The sequence below is a fragment of the Schistocerca americana genome, chromosome X, assembly GCF_021461395.2.
Source record: "Schistocerca americana isolate TAMUIC-IGC-003095 chromosome X, iqSchAmer2.1, whole genome shotgun sequence".
NCBI lineage: Eukaryota > Metazoa > Arthropoda > Insecta > Orthoptera > Acrididae > Schistocerca > Schistocerca americana.
Window position 1 is genome coordinate 104887690 of NC_060130.1, and position 21649 is coordinate 104909338.

Here is a 21649-nt window from a genome sequence, read left to right on the forward strand (position 1 = left end):
GTGGAAGACGTCGTTCATTGCTATAGTGTTATGGTCCTCTGCTGCATAGAACTGTTTGTAGTAATCCACAAAAGCGCCTGCAACATCATTGTGGGACCTCAATCGGCGACCATCTGGCATGTCGAGGGCGTTGACCAGCGTTCTCAGACACTGATGCATCTCTCAGGTAATATGAGGCACGAACAGAGGTTTCCTTGCACCCAGTCTTGACATCTTGCACGTACTGTTGTGCCCTCATGGCAGAGACGCATAATCGAAATTATCTTCACCTTAATCCGTTGAATTTCAATCTGTCATTGAACAGAGGGGGAATGGCCTGAGAGTTCGCGGAGAATATTCCGTGGAATGTCGTTGCAACAGCGTTTGCCACGAACGTAATTCATCATCGAGCGACATAATGCAGGCTTGCTGCAGTCGAGCCACCACTGGACTGTTGAAGATTATGTTTAAGGCGTCTCGCACAGCTGTTCCACGTCGTCTCTATGACCTGCCAGCATTCCGGATCCTTGAGACTGGCGACACTCTGCTTCCACGGGCTCCAACTGCGACTCACCTTCTGCCACCGGAGGGAAACAGTGCAAATGTAGGTGATATGGTCGGAGAGGGCCGTAGGCCACAACTCAACGTCAAGCGTGGCAGTTACAAATCCTTGTGAAACGTAGACTCGGTCAGGACGACTCGCTGAATAGCCGGTGACATACGTAAATCCAGGCCGATCACCATGCACGCAGTCCCAAGTATCGGTGAGCTTCAAATCATGCACTAGCAGCATGAGTCTCTGGCATGTGGTAAAATCGGGATGTTGGTTTTTCTGGGATAACACATAATTCGAGACATTGCCTAGAATAATATGTCGTAACGGTCTACAAAGAAAGTAGCGACCTCTTCTGAATAGAACCGTGACCGTTTCCGTCGCTTGGCCGCGCCAGAGGGAGAGCAAACACTGATGATTCGGACACCGTGGACGGTCTCAGCAAGACCCTAGCCTATGGTAGCTAAGCCACTTCGTCCACCTCAATGCCTTCTTTTAAAAGTATAGCCGTCCCACTACCACTGTCAGCACATGGCGTGAAATAAAAAAACATAGCCATAGATAGTGGGAAACATCGCTAGGCACAGAAAACTGAGAACAGCCGTAATTTTTGCAAAGAACCTAACGGTGTTCCGAAAGGATAGGCTAAACACGGTTAGCGGTGGTGTGTTTGTTCCTGTCAGAAGTAGTTTATCTCGTCGCGAAATTTAAGTAGATACTTCCTGTGGGTTAGTATGGGCAGAGGTCATTGTTGGCAAACGGAATAAAATAATAATTGGATCCTTTTACCGACCTCCCAATTCAGATGATACAGTTGCTGAAAGGTTCAAAGAAAACTTGAGTTTGATATCAAACACGTACCCGACTCATACGATAATAGTTGGTGATGACTTTAATTTTCCCTCGATATGTTGGCGAAAATACATGTTTAATTCCGGAGGTACGCATAAAATATCATCCGAAACTGTGCTAAACGCATTCTCTGAAAATTATTTCCACCAGTTAGTTCATGAGACCACGCGCACAGTAAACGGTTGTGAAAACACACTTGACCTCTTAGCAACAAATAATCCTAAGTTAATAACGAGCATCAAAACCGATTCAGGGATTCGTGAACACTGGGTTGTCGTAGCGAGATTGAATATTGTAACCCCCAAATCCTCGAAAAATAAGCGAAAAATATACCTATTCAAAAAAGGAGATAAAAATTCACTTGATGCCGTCCTAAGAGACAATCTCCACTCATTCCATATTAATAATATAAGTGTAGACCAGATGTGGCTTGAATTCAAAGAAATAGTACCGGCAGCAATTGAGAGATTTATACCAAATAAATTAACAAACGACGGAACTGATCCTCCTTGGAACACAAAACGGGTTAGAACACTGTTGCAGAAATAACGAAACAAACATGCCAAATTTAAAAAGACGCAAAATCCCGAAGATTGGCAGCCTTTTACAGAAGCTCGAAATTTAGTGCGGACTTCAATGCGAGATGCCTATAACAGTTTCCACAACGAAACTTTGTCTCGAAACCTGGCAGAAAATCCAAAGAGATTCTGGTGGTATGTGAAGTATGTTAGCGACAAGAAACAATCAATGCCTTCTCTGCGCGATAGCAATGGAGATACTATCGAGGACAGTGCTGCCAAAGTAGAGTTACTAAACATAGCCTTCCGAAATGCCTTCACAAAAGAAGACGAAGTAAATATTCTAGAATTCGAATCGAGAACAGCTGCCAACATGAGTGACGTAGAAGTAAATATCCTCGGAGTAGTGAAGCAACTTAAATCACTTAATAAAAGCAAGTCTTCTGGTCCAGACTGTATACCAATTAGGTTCCTTTCGGAGGCTGATGCATTAGCTTCATACTTAACAATCATATACAACCGTTCGCTCGACGAAAGATCCGTACCCAAAGCCTTGAAAGTTGCGCAGGTCACACCAATATTCAAGAAAGGTAGTAGGAGTAATCCACTAAAATACAGGCCCATATGGTTAGCGTCGATATGCAGCAGGATTTTAGAGCATATTGTGTTCGAACATTATGAATTACCTCGATGAAAACGGTCTATTGACACACAGTCAACATGAGTTTAGGAAACATCGTTCCTGTGAAACACAACTAGCTCTTTATTCACATGAAGTGTGGAGTGCTATTGACAAGGGATTTCAGATCGATTCAGTATTTCTGGAGTTTCGGAAAGCTTTTGTCACTGTACCACACAAGCGGCTCGTAGTGAAATTGCATGCTTATGGAATATCGTCTCAGTTATGTGACTGGAATTGTGATTTCCTGTCAGAGAGGTCACAATTCGTAGTAACTGACGGAAAGTCATCGAGTAAAACAGAAGTGATTTCTGGTGTTCCCCAACATAGTGTTATAGGCCCTTTGTTGTTCCTTATCTATATAAATAATTTGGTAGACAATCTGAGCAGCCGTCTTCGGTTATTTGCAGAGGACGCTGTCGTTTATCGACTTATAAAGTCATCAGAAGATAAAAACAAACTGCAAAACGATTTGGAAAAGGTATCTGAATGGTGCGAAAAGTGGCAGTTGACCCTAAATAAGAAAAGTGTGAGGTCATCCGCATGAGTGCTAGAAGGAACTAACGTCGGTTACACGGTAAATCAGTCTAATCTAAAAGCTCTAAATCCAACTACATACCTAGGTATTACAACTACGAACAACTTAAATTGGAAGGAACACATACACTACTGGCCATTAAAATTGCTACACCAAGAAGATGACGTGCTACAGACGAGAAATTTAACCGACAGGAAGAAGATGCTGTGATATGCAGTTGATTAGCTTTTCAGAGCATTCACACAAGGTTGGTGCCGGTGGCGACACCTACAACGTGCTGACATGAGGGAAGTTTCCAACCGATTTCTCATTCACAAACTGCAATTGACTGGCGTTGCCTGGTGAAACGTTGTTGTGATACCTCGTGTAAGGAGGAGAAATGCGTACCATCACGTTTCCAGCTTTGATGAAGGTCGGATTGTAGCCTATCGCGATTGTGGTTTATCGTATTGCGACATTGCTACTCGCGTTGGTCGAGATCCAATGACTGTTAGCAGAATATGGAATCGGTGGGTTCAGGAGGGTATTACGGAACGCCGTGCTGGATCCCAACGGCCTTGTATCACTAGCAGTCGAGATGACAGGCATCTTATCCGCATGGCTATAACGGATCGTGCAGCCACGTCACGATCCCTGAGTCAACAGATGGGGACGTTTGCAAGACAACAACCATCTGCACGAACAGTTCGATGACGTTTGCAGCAGCATGGACTATCAGCTCGGAGACCATGGCTGCGGTTACCCTTGACGCTACATCACAGACAGGAGCGCCTGCGATGGTGTACTCAACGACGAACCTGGGTGCACGAATGGCAAAACGTCATTTTTTTCGGATGAATCCAGGTTCTGTTTACAGCATCATGATGGTCGCATCCGTGTTTCGCGACATCGCGGTGAACGCACATTGGAAGCGTGTATTCGTCATCGCCATACTGGCGTATCACCCGGCGTGATGGTATGGGGTGCCATTGGATACACGTCTCGGTCACCTCTTTTTCGCATTGACGGCACTTTGAACAGTGGACGTTACATTTCAGATGTGTTACGACCCGTGGCTCTACCCTTCATTCGATCCCTGCGAAACCCTACACTTCAGCAGGATAATGCACGACCGCAAGTTGCAGGTCCTTTACGGGACTTTCTGGATACAGAAAATGTTCGACTGCTGCCCTGTCCAGCACATTCTCTTGATCTCTTACCAATTGAAAACGTATGGTCAATGGTGGCCGAGCAACTGGCTCGTCATAATACTCCAGTCACTAATCTTAATGAACTGTGGTATCGTGTTGAAGCTGCATGGGCAGCTGTACCTGTACACGCCATCCAAGCTCTGTTTGACTCAATGCCCAGGCGTATCAAGGCCGTTATTACGGCCAGAGATGGTTGTTCTGGGTACTGATTTCTCAGGATCTATGCACCCAAATTGCGTGAAAATGTAATCACATGTCAGTTCTAGAATAATATATTTGTCCAATGCATACCCGTTTATCATCTGCATTTCTTCTTGGTGTAGCAATTTTAGTGGCCAGTAGTGTAGAAAATGTTGTGGGGAAGGCTACCCAAAGACTGCAACAATCCGACGCCTTTGGTTTACAGTCATAGATCGTCCTCCGTACCGTCCCAGCTTGACCCCATTCGATTTTCTTCTTTTTTCAAAATTTAAAGAACACCTCAGAGAACTTCACTTTGAAAGTAATGAAGCGGTGTAAGCAGAGTTGAGTTTGTGGATTTGTCAACAAAGTCAAACATTCTTTATTTCGACTCGAGATGCCAAATACAAATTTTCAGAGATTTAATTTTAAAATTTCTTTCGTAGTGAAATATTTCCATAAAAATTTTCATTCCGTATTTTACCCCCTCATGAGCTAAATTTCAAGAAAAGCTAAAACACGTATCTTTTTATGTCTAACCGAGAAGTCAAATACCAATTTTTGTACAAGTAGCCTTAAAAATGCTTTACTAATACTTTAATAATAATTTATTAAAAAAACTTTCACCCACTACTTTACCCTCTTAGTGATTGAATTTCGAAGAATGCTGAAGCAAATAGTTTTTTTATTTCTGACCGTGTGGGTTGAGGCGCCGTGTCACGGATTGCGCGGCCCCTCCCGCCGGATGTTCGATTTCTCCCTCAGACATGGGTGTGTGTGTGTGTGTGTGTGGTTCTTAGCGTAAGTTATTTTAAGTAGTTAAAAAGTTAGTTTAGGGACTGATGACCTCAGCAGTTTGGTCCTTTAGGAATTCACATACATTTGAACATTTTTCGTAGTTATAGCTTCAAAATTGCCTTAAGAGCGACATATTTTAAAAAATCCCCTCATCCTCTATTTCATCCCCTTAAGGGTGGAATGTTGAACAGTCCCTTGTTACACGATGCCTACAGTACAAAACCAACGCCCTCTCCAAGTTTTATGTTTGTGTCCTTAGTGGTTTGGGCTGTGCGATAACGAGTCACTGAATCAGTGACGTCCTATTTCAGCTCCTCAGGGGTTGAATTTCCAAAAACACTGAAAAACGTTATTTTTTATTTCAAATCTAGAAGCCAAATACAATTTTTCATAGATTTAGCTACTACTTTCATAATGAAACATTTCCATAAAAACTTCCATCACTTATTTCACTTCCTTAGGGGTTGAATTTACAAAAACAATGAAACACATACGAAATTTTCACTCTATAGCATGGTGTGCGCTGATATGAAACTTCCTGGTAGATTAAAACTGTGTGCCAGACCGTGACTCGAACTCGGGACCTTCGGAAAGTAGGAGAGAAGTAAAGATGTGTTGGGGGGGGGGGGAGGGGGAATTTCGAGAGTCGTGGTTGCGTAGCTCAGTTGGCGGAAGTCGGTCTTCGGCAGGCTAGCAACAGGGAAGACTTGTTTACTTCTTCGCCACGCAGCTCACTCGCGGAGTAGTTTACGTGATTATGCTGGCTTAGTGCGCCATAGTTTTTACGTGCAACTAGCAGTGGTTTTAAATTCCGTCACTCTGACGGACACGTCGGTGACGTAACGGTGGAACATGAACTCCCTTTCAAGGTGCCTTCAGAGACGGTGGGATCTGCATTCTGCAAGCAGGACACTTAGAAAATGTAACAGACCTACTAAGGAGACTGCCTACACTACGCTTGTCCGTCCTCTTTTAGAATACTGCTGCGCGGTGTGGGATTCTTACCAGATAGGACTGACGGAGTACATCGAAAAAGTCCAAAGAAAGGCAGCACGTTTTGTATTATCGAGATATATCGGAGAGAGTGTCACAGAAGTGATACAGGATTTGGGCTGGAAATCATTAAAAGAAAGAAGTTTATCGTTGCGACGGAATCTTCTCACGAAATTCCAATCACCAACTTTCTCCCCCGAACGCGAAAATATTTTGTTGACACCGACCTACATAGGGAGGAACGGTCACCACGATAAAATAAGGGAAATCAGAGGTCTTACGGAAAGATATAGGTGTTCATTCTTTCTGCGCGCTATATGAGATTGGAATAATAGAGAATTGTGAAGGTGGTTCGATGAACCCTCTGCCAGGCTCAAAAAATGGTTCAAATGGCTCTGAGCTTTATGGGACTTAACATCTGAGGTCATCAGTCCCCTAGAACTTAGAACTACTTAAACCTAACTAACCTAAGGACATAGCACACATCCCTGCCCGAGGCAGGATTCGAACCTGCGACCGGCTTGCTTTTGTAATATCGTCTCAGTTATGTGACTGGAGTTGTGATGTCCTGTCAGAGAGGTCTCAATTCGTAGTAACTGACGGATAGTCATCGCGTAAAACAGAAGTGATTTCTAGCGTTCCCCAAGGTAACGTTGTAGGCCCTTTTCTGTTCCTTATCTACAGGGTTATTACAAATGATTGAAGCGATTTCACAGCTCTACAATAACTTTATTATTTGAGATATTTTCACAATGCTTTGCACACACATACAAAAACTCAAAAAGTTTTTTTAGGCATTCACAATTGTTCGATATGTGCCCCTTAAGTGATTCGGCAGACATCAAGCCGATAGTCAAGTTCCTCCCACACTCGGCGCAGCATGTCCCCATCAATGAGTTCGAAAGCATAGTTGATGCGAGTTCGCAGTTCTGGCACGTTTCTTGGTAGAGGAGGTTTAAACACTGAATCTTTCACATAACCCCACAGAAAGAAATCGCATGGGGTTAAGTCGGGAGAGCGTGGAGGCCATGACATGAATTGCTGATCATGATCTCCACCACGACCGATCCATCGGTTTTCCAATCTCCTGTTTAAGAAATGCCGAACATCATGATGGAAGTGCGGTGGAGCACCATCCTGTTGAAAGATGAAGTCGGCGATGTCGGTCTCCAGTTGTGGCATGAGCCAATTTTCCAGCATGTCCAGATACACGTGTCCTGTAACGTTTTTTTTCGCAGAAGAAAAAGGGGCCGTAAACTTTAAACCGTGAGATTGCACAAAACACGTTAACTTTTGGTGAATTGCGAATTTGCTGCACGAATGCGTGAGGATTCTCTACCGCCCAGATTCACACATTGTGTCTGTTCACTTCACCATTAAGAAAAAATGTTGCTTCATCACTGAAAACAAGTTTCACACTGAACGCATCCTCTTCCATGAGCTGCTGCAACCGCTCCGAAAATTCTAAGCGTTTGACTTTGTTATCGGGTGTCAGGGCTTGTAGCAATTGTAAACGGTAAGGCTTCTGCTTTAGCCTTTTCCGTAAGATTTTCCAAACCGTCGGCTGTGGTACGTTTAGCTCCCTGCTTGCTTTATTCGTCGACTTCCGCGGGCTACGCGTGAAACTTGCCCGCACGCGTTCAACCGTTTCTTCGCTCACTGCAGGCCGACCCGTTGATTTCCCCTTACAGAGGCATCCAGAAGCTTTAAACTGCGCATACCAACGCCGAATGGAGTTAGCAGTTGGTGGATCTTTGTTGAACTTCGTCCTGAAGTGTCGTCGCACTGTTATGACTGACTGATGTGAGTGAATTTCAAGCACGACATACGCTTTCTCGGCTCCTGTCGCCATTTTGTCTCACTGCGCTCTCGAGCGCTTTGGCGGCAGAAACCTGAAGTGCGGCTTCAGCCGAACAAAACTTTATGAGTTTTTCTACGTATCTGTAGTGTGTCGTGACCATATGTCTATGAATGGAGCTACAGTGAATTTATGAAATCGCTTCAATCATTTGTAATAGCCCTGTATATTATCGATTTTGGAAACAATCTGAGCAGCCGGCTTCGATTGTTTGCAGAGGACACTGTCGTTTATCGACTAATAAAGTCAAAAATGGCTCTGAGGACTACGGGACTTCAGGTTGTGAAGGGAGACGAAAATTTAATAGCCATGGGTGACTGGAATTCGGTAGTAGGAAATGGAAGACAAGGAAACGTAGTAGATGAAAACGGAATGGGGGTAAGAAATGAAAGAGGAAGCCGCCTGGCAGAATTTTGCACAGACCACGACTTAATCAGCTAACACTTGGTTCGAGAATCATAAAAGAAGTTTGTATACATGGAAGAGGCCTGGAGATACTCGAAGTTTCAGATAGATTATATAATGGTAAGACAGAGATTTAGGAACCAGGTTTTAAATTGTAAGACATTTCCAGGGGCAGATGGGGACTCTGACCACAATCTATTGGTTATGAACTGTAAATTAAAACTGAAGAAACTGCAAAAAGGTGGAAATTTAAGGAGATGGGACCTGGATAAACTGACTAAACCATAGGTTGTACAGAGTTTCAGGGAGAGCATAAGGGAACAATCGACAGGAATGGCAGAAAGAAATACAGTAGAAGAAGAATGGGTAGCTCTGAGGGATGAAGTAGTGAAGGCAGCAGAGGATCAAGTAGGTAAAAAGACGAGGGCTAGTGGAAATCCTTTGGTAACAAAAGAAATATTGAATGTAATTAACGAAAGGAGAAAATATAAAAATGCAGTAAATGAAGCAGACAAAAAGGAATACATTCGACTCAAAAATGAGATCGACAGGAAGTGCAAAATGGCTAAGCAGGGATGGCTAGAGGACAAATGTAAGGATGTAGAGGCTTATCTCACTAGGGGTAAGACAGATACTGCCTACAGGAAAATTAAAGAGACCTTTGGAGAAAAGAGAACCACTTGTATGAATATCAAGAGCTCAGATGGAAACCAAGACCTAACCAAAGAAGGGAAAGCGGAAAGGTGGAAGGAGTATATAAAGGGTCTATACAAGGGCGATGTACTTGAGGACAATATTATAGAAATGGAAGAGAATGTAGATGAAGATGAAATGGGAGATACGATACTGCGTGAAGAGTTTGACAGAGCACTGAAAGACCTGAGCCGAAATAAGGCCCCGGGAGTAGACAACATTCCATCAGAACTACTGACGGCCTTGGGAGAGCAAGGCGCTGACAAAACTCTACCATCTGGTGAGCAAGGTGTATGAGACAGGCGAAATACCCTCAGACTTCAAGAAGAATAGAATAATTCCAATCCCAAAGAAGAAAGCATGTGTTGACAATGTGAAAATTACCGAACTATCAGTTTAATAAGTCATGGTTGCAAAATACTAACGCGAATCCTTTACAGACGAATGGAGAAACTGGTAGAAGACGACCTCGTGAAAGATCAGTTTGGATTCTGTAGAAATGTTTGGAACATGTGAGGCGATACTGACCCTACGACTTATCTTAGAAGATAGATTAAGGAAAGCAAACCTACGTTTCTAGCATTTGTAGACTTAGAGAAAGCTTTTGACAATGTTGACTGGAATACTCTCTTTCAAATTCTAAAGGTGGTAGGGGTAAATGAGCAAGCAGTAAGGGAAACAAAAGAAAAATTCGGAGTAGGAATTAAAATCCGTGGAGACGAAAGAAAAACTTTGAGGTTCGCCGATGACATTGTAATTCTGTCAGAGAGAGCAAAGGACTTGGAAGAGCAGTTGAACGGAATGGACAGGGTCTTGAAAGGAGGATATAAGATGAACATCAACAAAAGCAAAACGAGGATAATGGAATGTAGTCGAATTAAGTCGGGTGATGCTGAGGGAATTAGATTAGGAAAGGAGACACGTAAAGTAGTAAAAGAGTTTTGCTATTTGGGGAGCAAAATAACTGATGATGGTCGAAGTAGAGAGGATATAAAATGTAGACTGGCAATGGCAAGGAAAGCGTTTCTGAAGAAGAGAAATTTGGTAACATCGAGTATTGATTTAAGTGTCAGGAAGTCGTTTCTGAAGGTATTTGTATGGAGTGTAGCCATATATGGAAGTGAAACATGGACGATAAATAGTTTGGACAAGAAGAGGATAGAAGCTTTCGAAATGTGGTGCTACAGAAGAATGCTGAAGATTAGATGGGTAGATCACATAACTAATGAGGAGGTACTGAACAGAATTGGGGAGGAGTCTGTGACACAACTTGACAAGAAGAAGAGACCGGTTGGTAGGACATTTTCTGAGGCAACAGGGGATCACAAATTTTGCATTGGAGGGCAGCGTGGAGGGTAAAAATCGTAGACGAAGACCAAGAGATGAATACACTAAGCAGATTCAGAAGGATGTAGGTTGCAGTAAGTACTGGGAGATGAAGAAGCTCGCACAGGATAGAGTAGCATGGTGAGCTGCATCAAACCAGTCTCAGGACTGAAGACCACAACAACACAAGAGGGTAAAGTAGTGGGTGAAAGTTTTGTTTAATAAATCATTATTAAAGTATTAGTAAAGCAGGGCAACGGCCTTTCCGCTGTGGTTACACCGGTCCCCGTGAGATCACTGAAGTTAAGCACTGTTGCGCGTGGCCGGCACTTGGATGGTTGACCACACAGCCGCCACGTTGTTGCCATTTATTAGTCGCCAGCCGGGGTGGCCGAGCGGTTCTAGGCGCTACAGTCTGGAACCGCGCGACCGCTACGGTCGCAGGTTCGAATCCTGCCTCGGGCATGGATGTTTGTGATGTCCTTGGGTTAGTTAGGTATAAGGGGCTCCGGAAAGGCTCAAAATCATGAAAAGTTCAATTTTTACTTTTTGGCGTTTTCTGAATCTGCAGACTATTACCTTTTAATAGATATATAATTTATTCAATTCCGAAGACTACAACTATTTTTAAATTTTTTTTGAAATGTGTTCTACATGGGCGTGACCCACTGTGGCGCTGTTAAACTGTTGTCAAATGGTGTTATTATTAACGTCCGTGTTCATCAGGTACATATTAGTGATGTGAGATAAAGTATGTGTTGTGGCTAACCTGTGATGGTTCAATATATATCGCTGGTGTGAATGTCGATTGTTTCATGTTTATTTACTCTGTCGTTATCTCGAAAATATTCGTAATTAATTCTGTTTCTTGAGTCTCTGTTTTGTTGAAGTAGAATAATGAGTAAAAGTAAAGTTGTTAGAAATCCTCTGAAGGCTTTTAAGAAAAGGAGAAATGTTGGAAAGCCAAAGGTATGTGTTATTACTGTAAACAATAAAGACGATAACCAAGTGAGTGAACCTAACCTCTCAAGTACACCTGCCCATAGCAGTCAAAGTGGGAAAGAAAATACTTCACAGATGAAGCTTGGTTCAATGAGTGGAAACTATGAATGTTTTATGGGCGAATCGGATGTGAATGAAATATTTGATATGTCGGTTCTCAAAGGAATTTTTTCAAACTGTGTAAGATGTATTCATTGTAGTGAAGTTGGTCTGGAACTCTCCATAATAAAGCACGTAGGACTTGCTAGTGAAATACAACTGAAATGTGATAAGTGTTCATACATGACCACCTTTTGGAACAGTGTTGCAGTAACTGCAACTGAAGAAAATGGTAGCAAAATCTACGAACACAACAACGAGCGATGCTTGCTTTAGACAAGGAACGCCTTCGGGCAGCAGACAGGGCTGTAAAGAGTCTAGAAATACAAGCAAGAGTAAACAGGAGGAGGAACAAGAGGAAGCTGGAGGAGGAGTTTGCAGAGGATGAAGATAATCCATCCTATGGACCTGGAATGCACTAATAAGTTAATCCAATCTTTGTCGCTCGATTCCCAAAACTTTTATTTTCTCATACTAATTACATGTTTTCTAAGGATCTTCCAAACATATTTGTTTCAAACTTTCAGTAAATGTTACACAGTACCTTCTGCATAATTTAACACAGTCTTTTTCCAAAAAACTGTATATTTTTGGATATCTAAATAAAAAATTGCAAAAAAATGTTGTGAATTTTCATTACAATTGAAAAAAAATCATCTTCAATAACTGAACTAAAATTTTGTAAAATCCCTGTGTTAAGCTGTAGCCCATATTCCAATAAAAAATCTCTAAAAAGTTCAACTTCCTACCTCAAATACTTTGTGAGGAAAGATGTAATTTATAAGCGTTATTTTAACATTGCAAGTATAGGGCGTTCCGGAGCCCCTTAAGTAGTTCTAAGTTCTAGGGGAATGATGACCTCAGAAGTTAAGTCCCATAGTCCTCAGAGCCATTTTTGACTTTATTAGTCGATAAACGACAGTGTCCTCTGCAAACAATCGAAGCCGGCTGCTCAGATTGTTTCCAAAATCGATAATATAGATAAGGAACAGAAAAGGGCCTACAACGTTACCTTGGGGAACGCCAGAAATCACTTCTGTTTTACGCGATGACTATCCGTCAGTTACTACGAATTGAGACCTCTGTGACAGGACATCACAACTCCAGTCACATAACTGAGACGATATTACAAAAGCAAGCCGGTCGCAGATTCGAATCCTGCCTAGGGCATGGATGGGTGTGATGTCTTTAGGTTAGTTAGGTTTACGTAGTTCTAAGTTCTAGGGGACTGATGACCTTAGAAGTCAAGTCCCATAGTGCTCAGAGCCATTTGAACCATAAGCACGCAATTTCACTACGAGCCGCTTGTGTGGTACAGTGCCAAAAGCTTTCCGGTAATCCCGTAATACTGAATCGATCTGAAATCCCTTGTCAATAGCACTCCACACTTCATGTGAATAAAGAGCTAGTTGTGTTTCACAGGAACGATGTTTCCTAAACTCATGTTGACTGTGTTGTCAATAGACCGTTTTCTTCGAGGTAATTCATAATGTTCGAACACAATATGTGTTCTAAAATCCTGCTGCATATCGACGCTAACGATATGGGCCTGTATTTTAGTGGATTACTCCTACTACCTTTCTTGAATATTGGTGTGACCTGCGCAACTTTCATGGCTTTGGGTACGGATCTTTCGTCGAGCGAACGGTTGTATATGATTGTTAAGTATGAAGCTAATGCATCAGCCTCCGAAAGGAACCTAATTGGTATACAGTCTGGACCAGAAGACTTGCTTTTATTAAGTGATTTAAGTTGCTTCACTACTCCGAGGATATTTACTTCTACGTCACTCATGTTGGCAGCTGTTCTCGATTCAAATTCTAGAATATTTACTTCGTCTTCTTTTGTGAAGGCATTTCGGAAGGCTATGTTTAGTAGCTCTACTTTGGCAGCACTGTCCTCGATAGTATCTCCATTGCTATCGCGCAGAGAAGGCATTGATTGTTTCTTGTCGCTAACATACTTCACATACCACCAGAATCTCTTTGGATTTTCTGCCAGGTTTCGAGGCAAAGTTTCGTTGTGGAAACTGTTATAGGCATCTCGCATTGAAGTCCGCACTAAATTTCGAGCTTCTGTAAAAGGCTGCCAATCTTCGGGATTTTGCGTCTGTTTAAATTTGGCATGTTTGTTTCGTTGTCTCTGCAACAGTGTTCTAACCCGTTTTGTGTATCAAGGAGGATCAGTTCCGTCGTTTGTTAATTTATTTGGTATAAATCTCTCAATTGCTGCCGGTACTATTTCTTTGAATTCAAGCCACATCTGGTCTACACTTATATTATTAATATGGAATGAGTGGAGATTGTCTCTTAGGAAGGCGTCAAGTTTATTTTTATCTCCTTTTTTGAATAGGCATATTTTTCGCTTATTTTTCGAGGATATTGGGGTTACATTATTCAATCTCGCTACGACAACCCAGTGTTCACTAATCCCTGAATCGGTTTTGACGCTCGTTATTAACTCAGGATTATTTGTTGCTAAGAGGTCAAGTGTGTTTTCACAACCGTTTACTATTCGCGTGGTCTCATGAACTAACTGGTGGAAATAATTTTCAGAGAATCCGTTTAGCACAGTTTCGGATGATATTTTATGCGTACCTCCGGAATTAAACATGTATTTTCGCCAACATATCGAGGGAAAATTAAAGTCATCACCAACTATTATCGTATGAGTCGGGTACGTGTTTGAAATCAAACTCAAGTTTTCTTTGAACCTTTCAGCAACTGTATCATCTGAATTGGGAGGTCGGTAAAAGGATCCAATTATTATTTTATTCCGTTTGGCAACAATGACCTCTGCCCATACTAACTCACAGGAAGTATCTACTTAAATTTCGCGACAAGATAAACTACTTCTGACAGGAACAAACACACCACCGCTAACCGTGTTTAGCCTATCCTTTCGGAACACCGTTAGGTTCTTCGCAAAAATTACGGCTGAGCTTATCTCCGGCTTTAGCCAGTTTTCAGTGCCTAGCGATGTTTGCCACTATACGTGCCTTAACATTCTTCGAAATTCAACCACTAAGATGGTAAAGTAGTGGGTGAAAGTTTTTTTTAATAAATTATTATTAAAGTATTAGTAAAGCATTTTTAAGGCTACTTGTATAAAAATTGGTATTTGACTTCTCGGTTAGACATAACAAGATACGTGTTTTAGCTTTTCTTGAAATTTAGCTCATAAGGGGGTAAAATAGGGAATGAAAATTTTTGTGGAAATGTTTCATTACGAAAGAAATTTTAAAACTAAATCTCTGAAAATTTGTATTTCGCATCTTGAGTCGAAATGTTTGACATTGTTGACAAATCCACTAACTCAAATCTGCTTACACCGCTTCATCACTTTCAAAGTGAAGTTCTCTGAGGTGTTCTTTAAATTTTGGAAACAGAAGAAAATCGAATGGGTTCAAGCTGGGACGATACGGAGGACGATCTATGACTGTGAACCAAAGGCGTCGGATTGTTGCAGAGGTCGCAGCGCTCTTGCGTGTTCTGGCATTGTCTGGCGTGTTGAAAGAGAGAGTGCTCCATGTGTGGACGAACTCCTCGAATTCGATACTCGATTACAGCACTCTGTTTCTCGCACACCGACATAGTTACGCTGGACACCACCATGTTAGAGGCTGGATCCCTCCAGCCGCAAAGGGCTGCAAATATGTAAAGATGAAGAATAAAGAGGTAGAATGTTAACAATGATCTATTATTTGAAAAGCTTTAAGAGTTTTTACATAAATTCTGAGGCATTACTTTTTAACACGCCCTCGTAGTAGATGAGTTTTGTTATTTGGGGAGCAACATAAATGATGATGGCTGACGTAGAGAAGATATAAAAGATAGACTGGCTTTAGCGAGGGAAAACATTTCTGAAAAGAGAGATCTGTAAAAACAGAATATAAATTTAGGTGTTAGCAAGCTTTCTGCTGAAAGTATTTTTCTGGAATGTAGCCTTGTACGGAACTGAAACGTGGGCGATAAGCATTTTAGGCAATTCATCTTTTAAAATGTGGTGGAATAGAATAATGCTGAAGATTAGATGGAGTACCCGATGAGAGGATAGTGAATCAAGTTGGGGAGAAGAGAAATTTATGGCACAACTTGACTAAAAGAAGGGATTGGCAGATAGGACACATTCTGAGGCACCAAGCCATTGTCAGTTTGGTACTGGAGGAAATTTTACCAGGAAAAATTGTGGAGGGAGACTGAAGGATGAATACACTAAGCAAGTTCGAATAGATGTAGGCTGAGAAATTATTCAGAGATGAAGCGGCTTACACAGGACTGACTAGCAGGGAGAGCTGCGACAAACCAGTCTTCGGACTGAAGATCACAACAACAACAGGAAGAACACATGACTAAAGTGGTAGGTGACTGGGGTGTACACAGGGAACGAAATTTAACACATACACGTTCCACCTCTGACGGTAATAATGGCTCTAATACTGCTGGGAATCGAGTTGGACTGAGCTTAGATGACAGATACGGGTATGTCATTGCAAGCTCCTTCAATTTAATGCCATATTTCACGAACCGTAGTGGTTGCAGAGTGGTGGCGTGCTTGTATCTTGGCCGATATTTTCACGGGGCTAGATATCTGGAGAACGTGCTGTCCTTTTGATCGCCCTCTATGTAGAGGCAGATCAGGACAGCACGTACACTACGCAGTCCTATGTTACTTTGTCTGTCCACGAAAGAGATAGCTGACAAAACACTCGTTCTACCAATAGTTGAGAATTGATCCTCAGTTAGGAATCTTGCCAGGTAGGTTTCATAGAAAAAATAGAGAAAATGGAAAGGAAAGCAGCGTGTTTCGTCATTTGTTCGTCTAGTAAGCGCGAAAGCGTCACGGAGATGCTCATCAGGTTCCAGCGGCAGAAACTACAAAAGATGCGTTGTGCATCACGGTGTGGTTTATTATTGTGCTGGCCAGTAATATTACGTCATCATGAAGGTACATGTAACAGACGTGAATTGGCATAAAGTGTACTACAGGTTTCGATGAGCAAATGATTAATATTTCATCGCAGCCGCACATTGTAGGCTGGAGTAATGCCAGCTACATGATGTATATTAGTGAAGATACTCAGCAGATTTCTCGTTCTGAAATCGCATGTGAATCTCGTTTGTTCGTAAGAATAACGTGTTATGCGTCGTGAAAGAAGGAGAAACGCCAACCAGCCAGACTCGGTACTCGACAGTGACAAGATCATGACTTATTTGACTACTGTTTGTCGTTCTGTGATGTTGCTGATCGCGTAGATCGGGATACAACGACTACCATGCGAATATGGAATCGATGGGCTCATGGAGCCCATACTCTATTCCATGCAGGACGTCAAATTCCTCACATGACTAGCGCCCGAGGGGCTCAGTTCGAAGCGGGACTCAATATTGAGGACAATTCTACTCCATTCAATGAGATTCCAGGCCGAAGACGTGTTTGGGCAGCGGTGGGATAGCTGGATACCTGGAATGAGGGACTGGGCAGCAAGGTAATGTCTGCCCGCACACGGCGAGAGTTTATACTGGTTGTCTTTGTGCTTCCAAACCCTACCTTGGCCAGCAGGGTCACCGGATATCTCCCTAATCGATAACGTTTGGAGCATTATTGACAGGGCGTCCCAACCATTTCGGGATTTCGATGATGTGCGCGCCAAATGGACAGAATTTGGCACGATATGCCTCAGGAGGACATCCAACAATTCTATCAATAAGACGAATAACTGCTTGCACAAGGGCCAGAGGTAGATCAACGCGTTACTGACTCGCTCAATTTGTGAAGTTCTTGCTCTTCAATAAATCACCCCGTTTTTCCGAAATGTTTGTCTGTACATGTACATCAATTCTACCGATTTCCGTCCATTGGGATGATTCCTTCTTGGCGTATCAGTTTTTTGTCTTACAGAGTACGTGTCTTGCTTCAAACAAACCCATTTCCTGACTTGAGGTGCAGACCGTGGCTGTGCGACCCTGCAGGGCCGAGCGAACGTTATGTTTGTCATCTTGATCGGTAGTCGCATAAGACCTTTAAGGTCCTTCATTGCCTTCAGTACGATCCTCCTGAACCCATTGATTCCATATTCGCATGGCAGTCGTGGAGACCCCAGCAGCCGAGCAGCAGTACTTCAGAACGATAAATCCATGTTCATTAAGTCGAATTCCATCACGTGCTGGCAGGCGTTTCTCCTTCTGACGTGCGGGATAGCAACCTTCTCACAAATAAACAACATTCAAATGCTATTTCTGAATGATTTTCCTGACGCTCAGTCTCCTGTTATATTCAGAATGTAGATGGCGTTACTCTTACTATTTTGTGCGGTCTACTTACATACATCTCCAAGAATGTTGTACACTTCATGTCGATTTTATGTTTGTTGCATACACCTTTACGGTGTTCCAGTTTTTATGGTCAGAAATTTACAAGTCCGTCAGTGCGCTTTACAAAATCTTTTTCACGTTTTGTGCCACTCAAAAGATAATCACTATTTTTTTCCAGTGACCTTTCACAGAGTTTCGAAACACTGCGAATGTGCTGAAACCTTTTCTATGTACACTGTATTTCGCATTCATTCGGAAGAACAACAAAGTTTTTTGAAATTTACGGAAAATCACCACATAGCTAACAGGGTGTGTAATTGACAGTAAAACAGTAAAAATAAAATAGACTACATAAGATGAAATCTAAGTTGAAACCGTGGATTTTTAATACCTCAAACTGAAAAGAAATCAAAATAATGTTTATTAAGAAAAAAATAATGAAGTGAAGAACCATACATGAAGAAGAAAAAGGCTGTACTCAAATGAACCCGGGAAGTAAACAGTAAATTGGAACTATTTGAGGTAGGACTGATTGGGTGAAAAATGTATAACGGCAGTAATAACATATCAAAATATTGTCCGAGATACCATTCAGCTTACCTTCCATTCTTCTGTGGGATCACATAGTGCTTTGTACTGTAATTTGTAGCTGAATCCTGGTGGGAAATGCTTTAGGCGGTGATCCAGATCCCAATGGAGGTATACACTATTCGTTGTCACATTTTGGTATGTGAGTCTATATGGTTTTGAAGGAACGACTGAAACAAAATTTGTGTTCATATCAATGTTTCATGGACAACAGTGAAAAGCATTTTAAACAGAGCTAAGTGCGCAGCATTACAGAATCGTCTGTTGCTAACGGCAGGGATACTGAAATGAACAAAGTAAACATGCAGTCAAAAAAGCAAGACTCACATTGGCATTGCACTCATAAAACGAGAGATATAATCTGTTTATGTTCGAGTATTTTGGGTTTGAAAAAGTCCACTTTTTCTTTGTTGAACTGTTAATAGTAGACATCCTGATTCTATTGGGTGCGCTGTTGTGTGAAGCCGTTAAAAGAATATATCCCATTAAATTATATCAAGTGCGCAACGGGAATTTATATCATGTTTTCAACACGACGCGAGGGGAGTGTATTATATTCGTGGATTCACTTTGGAATGTAACAAGCTGTAACATTCGTAACATCCAAGTGTTCACACGACTGAGAAGATGCTACAGGAGGAAGGTACATGAGACTTGTATACCAAACAGCAACATCATTACAAACAGCAACATCATTACAGGTGCTTCACAAGGGGCCAGAAACTAAACAGCAACATCATTACAGGTGCTTCACAAGGGGCCATAAACTGAGTACACCATCCTGAATAAAATCCCGACAATTCTGACAAACCCCAAACTACCAGCATCTGCTCTGGCTTGCAGGTATTCACAATGATCAAGAATGTACATAGATGATAACGGTATTGTACTACTATGGGTAATCGTTCTTTTAAATTCTATCCGCCAAAAACATAGAAAAATTGGTAAAATTCGGCACACGCAAATGTGGATTTCGATCCATGTTTTCGTTCTACTCAGCGATGAGCACTCTCATTAATTGTTAAGATGAGGATTTGATCAGTGAGAGCACACTCATATTTTGCAAACAGAAAAGAAATAGATTCTAGAAAAATCATGGCTTCAAATGTCACTAAAGAGTATTTATTCTCCTAGTGGTTTAATTTAAATAACGCAGCGATCACCTACATTAAAAAATTAATTAACGGCTCCTGACCGAAAAAAAAACTTATACCAGATGAGCTCGTAAGAGCCTATCTTTCTCACGTATTCGACACAGGCAGAGTGCTGTCATACAAACCTTTTAGAAATCTACGTTAGCAGCTGTGAGACCAGCGCATCTTGTTAGACTGGAACCACTAACCAGCCAATCCGCAAAACTCTCAGGTGGCGCCAGCCACCAACCCAATCGGGTGGGAGCTACCAAACCGCCAGAAAGGTCGTTCCCTTGTTTATAATGATGTTTGCTGGAAAAAGTTCGAACCGAGAATGTAGTGGAAATTTTCACAGCTTCCCGTGTTGTTTTTTACTTGACCAATCGTAAGTCGTACTTTTACAAAGAGAGGTTCAAATGGTTCAAATGGCTCTGAGCACTATGGGACTTAACTTCTGAGGTCATCAGTCCCCTAGAACTTAGAACTACTTAAACCTAACTAACCTAAGGACATCACACACACCCATGCCCGAGGCAGGATTGGAACCTGCGACCGTAGCGGTCGTGTGGTTCCCGACTGTAGCGCCTAGAACCGCTCGGCCACCCCGACCGGCTTACAAAGAGAGGAATGCACGTTGTCTCTGATCGCGCCAGTCCACAAGCCAGGCTTGAAAACAAAGTTCAACGGAAAGTTATATAGCCTCTACAAATAAAGGATTAGACAAAACTATCCTGATTCTCCAGTGCATCACCAATTACCCACTCAACCACAAGTTATGGAATGTATCCGTGGTGGGGATTACGGAGAGGAGATAGCACAAGTTGCTGATGTGAAGTACAGAAAAATAAAATCAATAAATGATGGTCTCCTATGCAGTCATTCTCCCAGCTATGACTTATATAAATCAAACAGCAGGAAATAATCTGCTAGACTAACTGAAAGTAAATTAAGTATACCTGATAGCAGTTACATGATACGCCTGAGGCATGATCCTTTCATGGTATTTTAGATTTCGACACACTAACTGCAATTGACTGAGATGAATCGAAAGTCAGGAAAACGATTTTTATGTAAAGTTAATATTATTTTTGTTTACGTTATTCGTAATCCAGCGTATTGCCATTTCAGGTTGTTGTTCTATAAGAAGTTACGTGTATGAAATAACATAGTCTACGACCATGTATTATTGGTAAAGAATTAGAGTGAAATAAAAACAAACAAATTACCACAGCACAACACAACCACATTTTTATGGTGAAATTCGTTAAGCGTTCCAACATATTCTTACAAGGAAGAGTCATTCCAGTTTATTTAAAATTCGTGCTATGTAGAAAAAATTTAAATTTAGTCCAATATTTTTTTCAGCTTTAAAATGATTGTAGACATGCGTCGAACTTTGGAAAATATATACGGTTTCATTATACACCGCACTGCAATTGGTAGCTATGAGTCTGGCTGTGAGAAGGTGTAAGTTGTTCAAACGATAGGATATTGCATGAGAAGGTAAAAATTCGAGTTCAAGCACAGGTTATGTAACAGTAAAATTCTGTGTGGTCAATTAAAATTGCAACACCACGGAGACAGAATGCAACAAACGTAAAACTGGTATGAAATGTACTATGTGCTGAAATATGCAGACAATTAGCAGTTCAGTGCAGCCACTCAAAATGGGTAGGAGTAACTTCGTCTATAAACTGGGTATCTCTTCTAAGAGTCGTCAAGCGCATTTTCTCTTGTGTTTCAACAGATACTTACAATTTTGTTTTTGAATTGTATAGATGTACTCAGCCCAAACAAATGGTGCTGGTCGCGTCTTTAATGTCATGCCCAGTGTTGACAGAAAGCGTCTGTTTTTTTGTGCTACAAACATTATTTTTAAAGCGGAATTTTACGTGCTGTAATAAAACTGATTATGGTGAGATGAATGTACTAATCGATCTTTGATCATATG

The 21649-nt window shown here is 41.7% G+C and overlaps 1 protein-coding gene across 1 annotated transcript in view; it reads right to left on the reverse strand.

The window, feature by feature from the left end:
* Positions 1-21649, reverse strand: part of LOC124555839 (cytokine receptor-like) — a 235194-nt gene that overhangs the window by 182422 nt on the left and 31123 nt on the right. The window contains exon 5 of the mRNA XM_047129904.1: positions 18578-18735. Within this exon, the coding sequence (XP_046985860.1) occupies positions 18578-18735 (158 nt within the window). The remainder of the gene's footprint in view (positions 1-18577; positions 18736-21649) is intronic.